Source organism: Pleurodeles waltl, chromosome 1_2, assembly GCF_031143425.1.
Source record: "Pleurodeles waltl isolate 20211129_DDA chromosome 1_2, aPleWal1.hap1.20221129, whole genome shotgun sequence".
Classification (NCBI taxonomy): Eukaryota; Metazoa; Chordata; class Amphibia; order Caudata; family Salamandridae; genus Pleurodeles; species Pleurodeles waltl.
Genome location: NC_090437.1, coordinates 978,646,374 through 978,662,093, shown reverse-complemented (window position 1 = coordinate 978,662,093; position 15,720 = coordinate 978,646,374). Strand labels below are relative to the sequence as shown.

The following is a 15,720-nucleotide window of genomic DNA, read 5'->3' as shown; positions in this document are numbered from 1 at the left end:
AGTGACACGGTGCCCTTAGCATATAAGTAACATTTATACTCCAATGTAGAACAATGCTTTTCACCCACAGAAATAATTGTAACTGCTGTACAGATGGCTGTCATTAAGAAGAGGCCACATGCTCAAGGGAAACGCATTATTGCCATTACCTTGGTGCTGGCTTTAGAGGCCATCACCAAAGCCAGCGTTCCTAACGTTAAAGCATTACATACACACTGGATTCAATGGGCAACCTCCCTGACTGCCACTGATGTTGATTACATCTTTGTTCCAAAACTTCAAACACAAAAATGTCTCCAATATAAGCAGGAGTATCCTGCGCCTCTTAACATCTTGCCACTTGACAGATATCATACTGTCATTTACACTGATGGTTCAGCACAGCCAGCTGTAGATATAAAACATCAGCACTCAGCCTCTTGCGGAGTGATGAAAGATGATATATTCCACCCTTACAATACCTACACACAGACCCTGGGGGACTGCACAGGCAATTGGCTGAACTTAAAGCTCTTATCCTAGCGCTAGAACATACGGATCCAGGACAGCTCACATTGATTGTTTGTGATTCGGAGTATTGTGTCCAGTCCTGCAATGGTTATCTTAATCATTGGCGGCTGAACGGGTTCAGAGAGTCAAAGGGGGCACCATAAAACACAGAACTCTGTGGGGGAGGGTGTCTGATCTTAAGGATAAGCTACCAAAGGCTCATGTAGTCCATACATTGGGCCACAAACGTGTAGGAGTACACATTATTGGAAACACCTTGGCTTATGAAGCAGTGCAGTGACTCGTACCCACACAAGATTGGATAACTAAATTCTGGCTGCTGTGAAAGCTTTGGCTGAAGGCAAGCCTCTCCCAAAAGTATACCCTATTAAGTATTCTTACCATATCAGTGCACAGAGTTTTGTCTTTGCAACAATTCCTGGGGTTGGAGGTCGAGTGATATCAACCAAGACCAGAGATTATCTCATCAAAGCAGCGCATGATGGTGTCGCATCCGCTCATGCTGGTGTCCTGGCCACAATAACACTCTTACAGAAACGCTTCTGGTTGCCGGGTCTGTACAAACAGACCAAGAAATATGTTCTTTGCTGTGACATTTGCCAGCAAATAAAGGGCGCAAATATCAAACACCCACCGCAGACATCCCTCTTAAGGTCCAGCAGGCCACTACTAATGTGTGTACCTGGACCATTGTGGTCCCTTACAATCTGGTGGTGCATAGAAATACATCTTAGTCACTGTTGATTCTTGTTCTTGTTCTGGTGGGTATGGCCACAGCGGTCAGCTGAAGCACAGACTGTTATAAAAGACTTGCTGATCTTTATTGGTACATATGCGGTTGCAGTATTCAATTCGGACCAGGGCCCTGCTTTGGCCCCTAAGGCATTCAGGGGCACCATGAGGATGATGGGTGTTGAACTCCCTGACTCCTCACCCTACCATCCCAAGGGTAATTTGGTCGTAAAGAGGAGGAATTGGAGGAATTGAGATCTAAAGCTGTCCTTAACAGCTAGAGTATTAGGTTCAGGCTGCAGTTGGCTCCATTACCTATATGGGGTCCAGAGAGCACTGAATAATCTGCCAAGATGGTTCTTGGGGGACCTAGGTATGTCCCAGATCTAGATGGCCCTGATATGGTGGCAGCACACACACCTTTTGACATAAATGAACGTCTCACTGTCTTACAGGAGCTTCAGCAATTTTGTGCTGATAATTCATCTGCCAGTGCTGCCACCTTAGGAATAAAGGATTTGCAGGCTGGATTCCTAAAGTTGGGGATGTGGTTCATGAGAAGATTCCTGTGAAAGGGAATTTGGCCCGTCCTACAAATCACCAATTCCAGTCCTGGGAAGAAGGCACCATAACTATCATCCACCACCACTGCCAGGCTCCAAAGGGAACAGATTTGTCTCAATTGACAACATCAAATTGCACCATGTGGCTGATCCTGTACAGTAGACCCAGAGGTCCCGTGGGTAGTCCCTGATTCCCTCTCACTACACAACAGGACATACCTCTTCAAAGGAGAAATAGCAAAACTTCTGAATATACCAGCATGTACACCAATGCCACAAATGCCTCCTCAAGCATGGGGTCGGCGGAGAATGAGGTTCTGCTGATTCCTGTTACCACTTTACTGACAAGAACTGTTCAAGATGTGGCTGTTTTCTACTCCAATGCAACACAAACTGACAACACCGTCTATTATGAGCCTCCACCCAAAGTGGATCTATCTGCCAGTAATGCACCGGGTACTGTGTTTGCAGAGATTGCTTCTGGTTACTTCATCGATCTAGATGACTTTTCTTCAACTTCATCTGCACCTGCAACTGAAACTGTCTCAAAGGCATGTAAGCTGTACATATGGCATAAAAATAACGATTTGGTTTATCCATGGTATTATCTGTGGATATTTCTGACATTGCTTGCCTTTCTACTGTGGATTGGTTTTATGACTGTTTTCTTTCTCCTGATAAATAGTGATTATCTTCCTGAACACTCTTTTGTCGAGACTGATAGACAGTGATTATCTTCCTGAACACTCTTTTGTCGAGACTGGATGAAGTTCTAACACCGTACCTTTCTTCACATAAGGTCCGAAGAAACTTGCTCCTTGTGAACATTTCAGCAGCACCAATTCCAGATGGGATTGTTTGGGATAATGTTCCCTTTTATATTTACGGGCCTACTAAGGTTATACAAATTCCATGTCTTCAAAATTTCAATGGCTAATGTAATTACACCTGGTGTTGTTTCTGATGACTGGGATGTAAAAACAGTTGATTCAGTGCTTGCTGAGCTGCAGGATTACACTGTATTTGAAAGAGATGATGTGTACATTAACACAGAGAATTATGGGGAAATGTTACAATCATTGGTAACATTACCACCTCACCGAGCAACTAGACATAGATCAATATTTAATTACATACAGTGGAAACACTTTTCAACTCCACCTGTGGGGAGCCCCAAAACATATGTAGACAAAATTGCATACTTTTCTGGGCATGACACTACAAATGCAGAGTCTTGTTATTTCAAATTACCACTTTCCAAAATGATGAATTTTGCTTACCGACACCAAATGAATCCATTCAGATTCCTTTGTTTTCCGACTTGCAGTTGAAGGATACGAATACTGGAAGAACACTATTGATGGGAAAAGTGTATGGGGAACACTAGGTTGGAAAATACAGAGTAGGGAAGCTTTATTTAGAGCATGCCTTATTCCTGTCCAGATGATATTTTTAAATGACACAATACAGCAAATGTCCTGCCAAGGGTTAGCAAAAATAAAGGATATGAATGCACCCATTATCCCTACACCAGCCAAATTCACCAATTGGCAATCACTTCTCAATGTCACTGAGGAGGAACTAAGGGCCAGATGTATCAAAGTCCCGGGGTGGGTTAGGTGATAGGAAGGACTCTGAGACTTGAGTATGTGCAGGTGATAATGTATTTAAGAGTTCTTGCAATATTAAATTGGTGTCTTGGTGCGTTTCTCTTCTTTGATGTCTCTCTTGTGGTTCCTCCCAGGTTCCCTTCTTGACTGGCGCTGATTCCCGGTGGACTCCCCAAGCGTACCAGAAAAAGGAATGAAAGGGAAGGTAAGTCAGAGGGTATGAGTATTGAGAGAGATATATATATCCAGTTGTGGGTGTAGAAGTGTATAAAATCAGGTGCAAGTCACTCAGACACCCTTCTGTGCTCCCCAAGTAGGGTCTCAAAACTTCCTAATTCCTGAATTTCAGTTTAGTGCTCGTTTCTGGTACTTCCTGTCCTTCTCGGTTACCCCAGCTACTCCCCTCTAAAACCCTCTCAGCTGTTCCCCTCTCAACCCTTCCCTCTCCGTCCCCGCGCTCCTCCCCTCCGTCCCCCGTTTCTGTATTTCTTTTATTCTGCCCTTTAGACAAGGACTGTACCTTGTTTAGCCACGCCCCTCCTGGGACGTGGCGGTGAGTGCACGTCTCCTCGCGGTTGTTTTGCTTCACGGGGCCCGTTTTCTTGCTGGGAACATCGGAGTTCCCAGCCCTTCCTTCTCGCGTTGTTCACCGGCGTCCTTCTGTTCCTTGGCTCTCCCGTTCTCGTCTGTCGCGTCGTCAATCTCCTCCTCCTCTCTTTCTTGGAGTCCGTTGTCCGGCTTTACCTCATCTGGAACACGGAAATCCGGGTTCATGGCGTCGGGATCCGCCCCCATGCTGCCATGAGAACGGTAGACGCATTCCTCCGATGCGCGCGAACAGCGCCAGTCGGAGGAGTCTGTAGCCGCGTTGGCCGAGAACCGGCTACATACCCCATCCCATGATCGGGACTGATAGAGTACCGTAGGATCGGGAAAACGGGACAGGAAGTCGGCGGGACCTTGTTGAGCACCAGGAATATGCTGGATCTGAAAGGAAAAGGGTTGGAGTTCCATAAACCAGCGCAGCACCCGGAAGTTGGAATCCTTATTTGAAGCCAACCAGGTTAATGGGGCATGGTCGGTGAAAAGGACAAAAGGGCGACCCAAAAGATAATACTTCAGATTTTCAATGGCCCACTTGATAGCCAAGCACTCCCTTTCGATAATATGATAGTTGCATTCTCGGGGAAGTAACTTCCTACTAATATACACAATAGGATGGTCCTGGCCCTCATCATCAGGTTGAGTAAGAACAGCTCCCAGCCCCACATTGGAAGCATCGGTATACAGACAGAATGTCTTGGGGAAATCGGGACACCGTAGTACTGGTTCTACAGTGAGGGACTGTTTCAGGCGGTGAAAACTAGACAACTGTGACTCCGAAAAAGGAAGCAATTTTGACGGGTAATGTTTCTTAAGGAGATCAGTGAGGGGAGCAGCTAGTGTTGAGTACTGGGGAATAAATCGGCGATAGTACCCCACAAGACCCAAAAAGGAGCGGAGCTCTCTTTTGGTAATGGGTACGGATACCTGTAAGATAGCCTCTACTTTATTTTTTGGGGGTCGCAGTAAACCCTCTCCTATAAAGTATGTATTTCTTCGGGTTGGCCGTGAGGCCTGCTTTGTGCAAGGTGTGGAAAATATTATGGAGATGTTGTAGATGTTCTTCCCATGTATTACTGAATATTACAATATCGTCTAAATATGCTGCTGCAAACGATTGGAATGGTTTTAACGGGTGATCCATTAAGCGTTGGAACATGGCTGGAGCCCCATGTAGACCAAAAGGAAGAACTGTAAAATGATATAGCCCTGACTGTGTGGAAAATGCTGTTTTCTCTTTATCTTCAGGTGCGAGTGGAATTTGCCAGTAACCCTTTGTCAGGTCTAGGGTTGACATATACCGAGTTTCCCCAATTTCTCGAGTAAATCGTCAACCCGGGGAATGGGATAGGTGTCGAAGAGGGATATTTCGTTAAGTTTGCGGAAGTCAATGCAAAACCGGATGGAACCGTCCGGTTTTGGTACTATGACTACAGGAGAGCACCAGGGGCTAGTGGATGGTTCAATAACGTTGAGGGCTAACATCTTTTGTACTTCCTCTTCGATGCGGTGTCTCCGTGCTTCCGGAATACGGTAGGGTCGTAACCGGATTGTTTAACCCTCCGGGGTTTTAATGTGGTGTTGAATTAGGTTGGTTCTTCCCGGAGTCCCTGAAAAAACTGTGAATGTGCGTTTAATAGGCATGTAAGTTGGGTTCTTTCCTTCTCTGTAAGAGCACTATTAATATGGGGGACCTCCCCTGCCTCTTCCCGATTTGTAGGGAATAGGTCCATACCCAGAGCTGTCGCCGGGGTTACTAAAAACCCTGTAGCGGTGTTGGTTGTAGTCTCTTCTGGTTCTTCCCATTGTTTTAACAAGTTGACATGATAAATTTGTGTTCTTTTGGGGTGTTGGGATAATTCGATCAGATATGTGACTGTGGAAATGGATTTTAAGACCTTATACGGTCCCTGCCACCTAGCTAAGAGTTTGTTTTCGGAGGAGGGTCGTAATATCAAGACTCAGTCGTTTGGTTGGAAGGAACGGACTCTAGTTCCTTGACCATAATAAGTTTTTTGATTGTTCTGGGCTTTCTCTAGATGTTTTCGAACATCGTCCCACACGAATTGTAGTTGGGTTTTTAATCTGTTTACATATTCTAACAGGGGTTTCTCTTCCTCTCCCTCTTCTTCCCACAACTCTGCTGCCATGTCCAATAAATTTCGAGGCTGTCTTCCAAACACCACTTCAAAGGGGCTATGTCCGGTGGAAGCCTGCTCATGGGTCCGTATAGCATAGAGGACTAGAGGGAGTTTCTGGTCCCAGTCTCTCCCTGACTCCAAGACTGTTTTTCGAAGCAGAGTCTTAATAGTACGGTTGTAACGTTCAACTAAGCCGTCAGTTTGAGGATGATAGACCGAGGTTCTTAGCTGCTTGATCCCCAGGGTTTTAAAGACCTGCTTCATGAGGGCAGACATAAAAGGTGTCCCCTGATCTGTCAGGATTTCCTGTGGAAATCCCACTCTAGAAAAGAAGGTGATCATGGCTTGGGCTACTGCCTTCGTGGTCATACTAGAGAGAGGAATCGCTTCCGGGTATCTCGTAGCGTAATCAACTAAGACTAATATATATGTATATCCCTTGGTGGAGGGTAATAGGGGTCCCACCAGATCCATACCGATTCTGGAGAAGGGAATATCGATAATGGGGAGTGGCTGCAGGGGTGCTTTCCTCAGAGGTCCTGGGTCTATCATTTGACACCGAGGGCACTGGGCACAATACCTTCTGAGTTGGCCATAAACCCCGGGCCAGTAAAATCGTCTTAGTAGGTATTCCTCTGTCTTCTCCCTGCCGTAGTGCCCACCCCCAGGTTGGTTGTGTGCCAGGAATAGGATTTGTTTACGGTAGGGTTCGGGTACTACGAGCTGTTTCTTTTCCCCGTTATTGGATTTGATGACCCTATAGAGAAGGTTCTTTTGGACTAGAAAGTAGGGACCCACCTCATTTGTGGATTCCGATTGTGCGGTTCTCCACGCGTGACATATTGTGGGATCTTCTCGCTGACTAGCTCGAAAAGAGAGAGAAGGAGTAGTTGTGCTGGCCACCATTTTCTCGGTGACCTGTCTGAGTCCCAAGGCTTGATACTTTTGTTTTGCTTGCCTTTTTTCCCGTCTTGTCAGTTTTACCCGATCTGGTGTTTTCTCAATATGGCTGCCATGAAAGGGTGCTTCAGTCCACCAGTCTGTGGAAATTGAGGGAGACTTTACCTTGTCTAAAAGTTCGGAGAATCTTATATAGTCTGTACCTATAACACAGTCTTCTACTAGCCGATCCATGACCCCTACCGGTCGGAAATCCTGATGCTCTTCCCACTCTATTTGTACCAGAGCCAAAGGGTAGTTGTTTTTGTCCCCGTGGATGCAGCAGATGGATACCCATTGGTTGGAGGTTTGGTCTGTAAAACTTAGTATGTCTGCTCGTACCACCGACTGGCTACACCCAGAGTCTATGAGAGCCTGGATGGATTTCCCGTTTATTTTGACGGTTTGTTTGAACCTGAGGTTTCCCTTACCGGTGCAGAGAACTCTTCCCCTAGTGACCCCGATTTCCATGGGCTCTGCTCTGTCTCCTTTTCTCGGGCACATTCTGGCTATGTGGCCCCACTCCCCACAGCTGTAACATTGTGGTTGTTGCATGGGGGAAACATCTCCTCTACGGCTAGGTCCTGGTTCTTCCTTTATTCGTCGGGCAGATATTTGAAAGGTACAACAGGTGGTTTGGTTATTACCTTAGGCCCAGGATTCTTAAACTCAGCCGATCTATGATAGGCACAGGCTAGATCTACTGCCATTTCTGTGTCCACTTTTGGATGTTGCCTTATCCAACTCCTAGTAGGGGCGGGAAGGGAGTCTAGATATTGCTCCAATATTACCGCCTTGATTACATCCTCCCTCTCTGTACCCAGGGGACCTAACCATTTCAATCCGAGGTCTTTAACTTTAAAATAGAAGGTTCTGGGATCCTCGCTCTGTCCCCACCTGATCTTCTGGCCATTGGGCAGAGGAGGCCACGCGTTCAAAGTTCGTGAAGAACGCGTCGAGATCTTCCCCGTCTTGGAACTTCTGGAGGACCGAGCGAGATAGATATATATATATATATATATATATATATATATATGGATGGATGGATGGATGGAATCAGGTGCAAGTCACTCAGACACCCTTCTGTGCTCCCCAAGTAAGGTCTTGTATCTCAAAACTTCCTAATTCCTGAATTTCAGTTTAGTGCTCGTTTCTGGTACTTCCTGTCCTTCTTGGTTACCCCAGCTACTCCCCTCTCAACCCTTCCCTCTCCGTCCCCGCGCTCCTCCCATCCGTCCCCCGTTTCTGTATTTCTTTTATTCTGCCCTTTAAACAAGGACCGTACCTTGTTTAGCCACGCCCCTCCTGGGACGTGGCGGTGAGTGTGCGTCTCCTCGCGGTTGTTTTGCTTCACGGGGCCCGTTATCTTGCTGGGAACATCGGAGTTCCCAGCCCTTCCTTCTCCGCGTTGTTCACCGGCGTCCTTCTGTTCCTCGGCTCTCCCGTTCTCGTCCGTCACATCGCCAATCTCCTCCTCCCCCCTTTCTTGGAGTCCGTTGTCCGGCTTTACCTCGTCTGGAACTTCGGAAATCCGGGTTCATGGCGTCGGGATCCGCCCCCATGCTGCCATGGGAACGGTAGACGCATTCCTCCGACGCGCGCGAACAGTGCCAGTCGGAGGAGTCTGTAACCGCGTTGGCCAAGAACCGGCTACAGTTCCGGTTTTCATTTCTTAAATAGCGAATTTTAAGAAATCGCTATTTGAGAAATGCAAAATGGGATGTGAGAAAATAGCGAATCCCTAATAGTGATTTCTTAAAACTCGCAATCACTATTAGGGAGTCACTATTAGGGAATGGGACTCCATTCATCCCTATGGGCCTGGAGGCCCATAGGTGCGAGTGGTTTTGCATTTCCCAATTTGCGAATTCCTGTTAGGAATTTGCAGTTTAGGTAATGCAAATCCATGGGTGCTGGGGGCCTAAGGCCCCCTTTGATGCACCCTCCCTGGGAAATTGTGCATATGTAAAGGCCACATATGCCCTAGGGGCATGTGTGCGCTACATGGCACTTTTAAAAATGCATTTTAAATTGCACATGGTTACCACCAAATTGGATCTGGTGGTGATTGCATTTCCTAAATAGCCAGTTTGCATTTAGGAAATGCATAATACATGTGCTTTGGAAATCACAATAGGAATTCCCTATTTGCAATTTCCTATTGAGGGAATCGCAATTTGTGATTCCCTATTCAAAGTCGCAATTTTAGGGAATCTCTAAAAATTGTGATTCCCTAAAATTGCACAGCACTGCCTTTCATACATCCTAAAAGGCAATTTTGCATTCGCAAACTGTGGAATTTACCTATTTGCACCGTTTGTGAATGCAAAATCCTTTGATACATCTGGCCCTAAATGCTTGGGTTCAGTATGGTACCTATAAGTCCACACTTTCAAGTCCCGGCGAGTGGTTATTGTGGCCAACAGACACAAATTTATGTCAGGCGCGTTTTGTTGATTTCCCAGGGGATTTCAAGATTAGCCGGCCAGGCCCTCTCTATATTTTGGGTCAACACTCTGGTATAGTTACCACATACAATGTGGGTAAATTGTCCCAACAATGGTTACAGACTAACACCTTAGCAGCAGTTAAAGAACATCTTAATCTCCTATCTGAGGAAGTAGGCTTGTAAGATTTCTTGATAGGTCCAAGAAAGCCACGCTCTAAATGATTCCTGTAGGCCATATAAAAAGAAATATGGGAGCTTTCTCAAATTAAAGCTGCTGCACGTTTAAGGCAGATAGATAAAGAAAATATGGAAATGGCTTTAGTTGCTGTTGATAGTGCCATGAATACTCTGTCCAACAGAATATACACCCTTAATAATATAGCGTCTTCTGCAATAGACATCATACAGAATGACATGTCCTTTTACAACATGAACAAAGTCAGCTGCGTTCCATCATGCAGTTAGGTTGGACGTTACATATTCTGAAAAATGGCTGTGTCCCATGGAAATACATTAACAGTAGTGACTTGTTCTCTGCTTTTAATTTGTCCAGGGAACAACAGAAGCGAGTTACTCCATGCTTAAAATAGAAAAGTTAGACAAGCTACCTTTCACATAAGCAGAAAGTCCTTCAACAGTATGGCTAATACATGGCATTATAAATCTGCCATTTTCCACCTTTCGTTTCACGAAATGTTGGAAACATTTTGCTGTAGGCAGATATGAGCGGCTAGGAAATAGCTTTATTAAAGAAGAGCGGGAGTTGCCTTTGGAGTACAAATGTCTGAACGGCAAAACAGAGGTCTTTTTGAGCAGAAGCCGAATGTGAGACTGCTGTTAGTCATTCAATGATCTGCAAGCAGGTCTCACTTCACAGCTTTTGCAATGCGGGGGTCGCGAGCTTGACATGCTTACTGAAGAGTACTCCTGTCCCTTTGATTCGGCCAGCATTTCATATACTTTCAAATGGAAGTTATATGATCCTGGGCGATCAGACCTGTTGTGGAATGAGACCAGAAATTGCCTATGCAATTTTGGTGTTTCAAATTGTAACTTGCTGTGGACATGTTCTATCCCCCGACACACAAGAGAAAAGAGTAGCAGAAATGTGGTCTCACATTGATACTATTAATGTAAATGATGACAAGCTGAGCAGACTAAAGGTGCTACGGTTTCAAAAACAAGTGGTGTTGATATCGGCCAGAGAGGCATATGCTTTCCAGGGAGCAAGATCATCAGCCAAGATACAATCCCTATTAAATATCAACTTCCCCAAGCACTTTGGAGAGCTGGTTTCAAGAATATTCAACGCTTCTAGCACTACTATGATTGTATATTTCTTTAAGGCTGTTGGGCCTGGATTCGTTACCATCTTCCAGACTGTCTTCGGAGTCATTCCATCGGCTATCCATTCAGTCTTTTCAAGTGTGTTTGGTGGCTTTCCGGTGACTTTGGCACTGATTGTCAGGATTCAGCTGCTGCTGTTCATAATATGCAGTGGTTGTCTCTTCTCAGCTAAGCGGAGTGATGGAGCTAATACCACCAGTCCAGTTGTGCTGTGGTCGCATGGTGCAGTTCTTTGGTGCTCCGATGCTGGAGGAATTGGAGCATGATTAGTCATTGTCATTCCGACCAGTGCTGTGGTGCATGCAATCTGTATTTCATTGCACCTGGTGCCTCTTCAAGTGTCTACCATCAGTGTGTCTTGCTGTTCCGCCAATGCCTCCTGTGGGCAAGGAACTGCTGATTTTCCCGATGAGGGTACATTGACGGTTGTGCCCCAAGAGACTAAGGCTGATTTGCGAGGCCACCGATGAGCCACCCTTGGTGAACTATTTGGCTCCTTGGGGCACTTTGAATGGTGCTGCCTTTGCAGGTGTTCCTGCGCGTGAGGCTTCTGTGCACTTCTGCTCCGTGGATCCATCTGCCGATCCTTTCATCGATCTGACATCTGATGATGTGGAGTAATTCCTGGATGCGCTATCATTCGATGACTTCGGAGACATTCTTCAAGATCACGAATATTGTTAACTAATTTGACTTTAGGCTTATTCTACAGTTCAAAAGTTATACCAAATTGCCTTCTTCAATTAGATTAACTTTGGCCTGCTGTGCTTGTCATGGTCGACATTTTATCTCTTTGTATGTTTTTAGCTACTTTTTAATAACATTTTAACACGGTTTCAGCTCAGAGCATTTAGCTTGGATTCCTACACTTCTATGGCATCATTAATATGGCATCATCCTTGTCCTGGCAATGGGGAGGGTGTAGTGGATCCTGTTTAGTTTTAATGGGTCTCAGGAGTTCAGCTTATCCTTATGGATTGAAGGCATGTGCCCCCTGTCACCTAGTAACTTTTAACCTACTTAACCTGCTCTATCTTAGCCTATTTATTTTATTATTTATTTTAAGATGGCTGCCACTGTTTAGAGTTAGAGCAATGTTTTGATTTATGTTATCAATGCCACTCTGTGAAGGCATCACTATCAGCGTCAAAATTAAGCGATGTGCGTAGGTATTCATATCATGTCCCTTTCCCACTTACGTGTCACAGGAACATAGGCCCTCATTACAACCCTGGCGGTAAAAGCCGCTTACCGCTGTGCAGACGGCCCCCAACATACCGTGACCGCCACGGTAATCCGCCATGGGTATTATGACCCACACATAGAAATCCGCCACTATACAGACACCGGCGCAAGTCCGCCAGACCAAAGGTCAGTGATAAACTGTCAATAGCAAAACCCACACCGTTATGCCAACAGGAATACGCCCACAGTATCACGACCCATGAATCACCTCAAAATACACACACACTTTCAAAACTACACCACATTGGACAATTCCAAATACACACACCTGACACACATACACACACCACACCCACACACCCAATCCAATATAAAACACACACTCACATTTCCAACAACCCTTTACAACCAAAAGAAAAATACGAACAGAGAGAGACACAAGCCAGGAGCACCCACTCAATCTGAGCCACAGAACACCAGCACCCATACACCATCCACGCAACTCACAGCACACACCACAACACAGCACCCCACACCTCACCCCACACATCCTCACACATATCACTCACACCACATCCATGGCACCCCAAAGACACCTGGTTCTCAGAGGAGGACCTAAGGGTCATGGTGGAGGAAATCATCCAGGTAGTGCCACAGCTATTCGGATCACAGGTGCAGCAGACATACATTGCAAGGAAAATGGAGCTGTGGCGGAGAATCATGGACAGGGTCAATGCCGTGGGACAGCATCCAAGAACAAGGGATGACATCAGGAAGAGGTGGAACGGCCTATGGGGGAAGGTGCATTCTGTGGTCTCAAGACACCAAATAGCAGTACAGAGAACTGGCGGTGGACCCCCACCTCCTCCCCCACAACTAACAACATGGGAGGAGCAAGTCTTGGAAATAATGCATCCTGAGGGCCTCGCAGGAGTACCAGGAGGACTGGACTTTGGTAAGTCAAATCTTTACTATTATATCCCCCACCCTACCTGCATGCCATCACAAACTCCTACCCCCCAGCCTCATCACTCCACCAACTCACATATACCCCACTAACACAACCCACCCATCCCAATACCAAGCACTGCATGCACCCCCAATGCATGGACACCCATCACCCCAGCATGCTCAATAGAGAGACTCACCCAGCCCACAAAATCACCACTCACACAAGTCGAAGACGACAGGGAACTCACATTCAAAGAGGGAAACACAGCCATGCACAAGATGGCACACGCAGATACATTGACAATGTATTTTTCTCCCAACAGGACCCCTACCCAACATCACCGGAGAGGAGGTGCCAGCCACATCCAGCCACCCCCAGAAGAGGCCCACAGTGACGACAGCAGCTCTGCACGCTTGGTTCAGGATGACCAACCTGGCCCATCTGGGACCTCTGGACAGTCGGTTACCCTGCCACGGTCCCAAACCACCACTGAGCCTCCCCCCTCAGGAAACACCACCACAGCACCCACTCAGCGGGCCCATGCCACTGTACCCAGGACACATCAATCAGCAGTGTGTCCACCACTACAGGGACCCCTGCCAACCCCACAAACACAGGATGATCAGGGACCTGGGGTCAGTGGCAGTGGGCACACAGTTCAGGGGACAGAGGCACAGGACAACAGAGAAGCTGGGAGGACTGCTGTTCGACAGGAGGAGGACAGGCCCAGGGAACCGACCCTCCACGAGGCACTCTCAAACATCATGGGAGCGTACCACCATTCCTAGGAGGCCATGGGCCAGGTACTGGCCAAGTTACAGGAGACCCAGCGGCTGCAGGAGGGACAGTACCTGGGGATCAGGGAGGACCTAAGAAAAATATATACCATCCTGATCACCATTGCAGGAGTGTTGGCTGACATGGGCAAGACCATGAGGGAGGCAATGGTACAACAACGGGCGCCTGACACTAGCCAAACCGAGGAACAGCCTTCCACCTCTGCCGGCGCTAGTTGACAGGAGGCCCCGCCACAGGACCAACAGACCACCAGCACTCCACCCCCTGCAGAAGGAGAACCACCCCGCAAACGGTCCCCTGCGATCCAGGCAGAAGACAGAGAACATTGGCAAGACCCCCGCCAGGAAATAAGACCCTCCTTATTGTCACCCTTCTGTCCCACCATGTCACCCTGTCCACCGTGAACTGACATTGCTCTACTTCCTATGTCCCCTTAGACAATGCACCTGTGATACCAATAGACTGGACTCTAACTGGACATTCCTCCACCATCACCCCAGCCCCTTGCACATACCCCCATACTTATTGGCACAAAAATAAACACCCTTTAAACAAATACCATATTGGAGTCAGTGTCATGAATCGATAAATGTATTAGGTTAACATTATCAAAGCATTGCAATGTATATGTACAGTGAAATGTACTACAGGATGACCTTTGGTGGGCAGCAGTACATATAGCAGGAGCCAGAATGGGGCACACAGATCTGAGAATTGAGAATCCAAAGGGTACAGTCAGTGTCCATAGACAGAGGGTGAGAGGCTGCCATGTACAATGTCCAAAACATTACTGAAAAGTAAAGTTGAGTTACAGTCTCATACCTGTGTGTCACTGGAAGTACTGCTGTATAATGTTTGTTCTGTTATCCACATCTTCTTCATCTGCCTCCTCTTCCTCACTGTCCACAGGCTCCACCGCTGACGCAAGACCATCTCCAGGCTTATCCTCCTGCAGAAAAGGCACCTGACATCTCAAGGCCAGGTTGTGTAACATACAGCATCCCACGATGATCTGGCACACCTTCTTGGGTGAGTAGTACAGGGATCCACCTGTCAGATGGAGGCACCGGAACCTGGCCTTCAGGAGGCCGAAGGTTCTCTCAATAATCCTCCTTGTACGCCCATGTGCCTCATTGTAACGTTCCTCTGCCCTTGTCCTGGCATTCCTCACTGGGGTCAGTAGCCGTGAGAGGTTGGGATAACCAGAGTCACCTGTAAATATCGAGGGACAACTGTTAGACACACACTAACCCTTAGGGACAACCCCATACCCAGACACCTACTTATACTGGGTGGGGACTTTGGGCTCACCTATTAGCCACACCCGGTGCCTCTGGAATTGGCCCATCACATAAGGGATGCTGCTATTCCTCAAGATGTAGGCGTCATGCCCAGAGCCAAGATGTTTGGCATTCATATAGGAGATGTACTCGTCTGCCAAACACACCATCTGCACATTCATTGAGTGATAGCTTTTTCTATTCCTGTAAACTTGTTCATTTCTCCGGGGGGGAGCAAATGCCACATGTGTACCATCAATGGCACCAATGATGTTGGGGATATGTCTCAGGGGATAGAAGTCAGCTTTCACTGTGGCCAAATCCTCCACCTGGGGGAATACGATGTAGGTACCGTGCTGCCATGTGTTTCAGCACGGCAGACAACACTCTGGTCAGCACGTTGGAGAACATTGGCTGAGACATTCCTGATGCCATGGCCACTGTAGTTTGAAATGAACCACTTGCCAGGAAATGAAGCACTGACAGGACCTGCACTAGAGGGGGTATTCCTGTGGGCTGGCAGATAGCTTACGTCAGGTCTGGCTCCAATTGGGCACACAGCTCTTGAATTGTGGCGTGATCAAGTCTGTATGTGATGATAATGTGTCTGT

The 15,720-nt window shown here is 46.9% G+C and overlaps 1 protein-coding gene across 3 annotated transcripts in view; it reads left to right on the top strand.

Moving 5' to 3' along the window:
• SPATA18 (spermatogenesis associated 18) overlaps positions 1-15,720 on the top strand; it is a 151,182-nt gene that overhangs the window by 22,623 nt on the left and 112,839 nt on the right. For all 3 annotated transcript variants that reach the window (XM_069201418.1, XM_069201408.1, XM_069201401.1), the window contains exon 2: positions 3,550-3,620. In XM_069201418.1, the coding sequence (XP_069057519.1) occupies positions 3,609-3,620 (12 nt within the window). In that variant the 5' untranslated portion in view covers positions 3,550-3,608. The remainder of the gene's footprint in view (positions 1-3,549; positions 3,621-15,720) is intronic.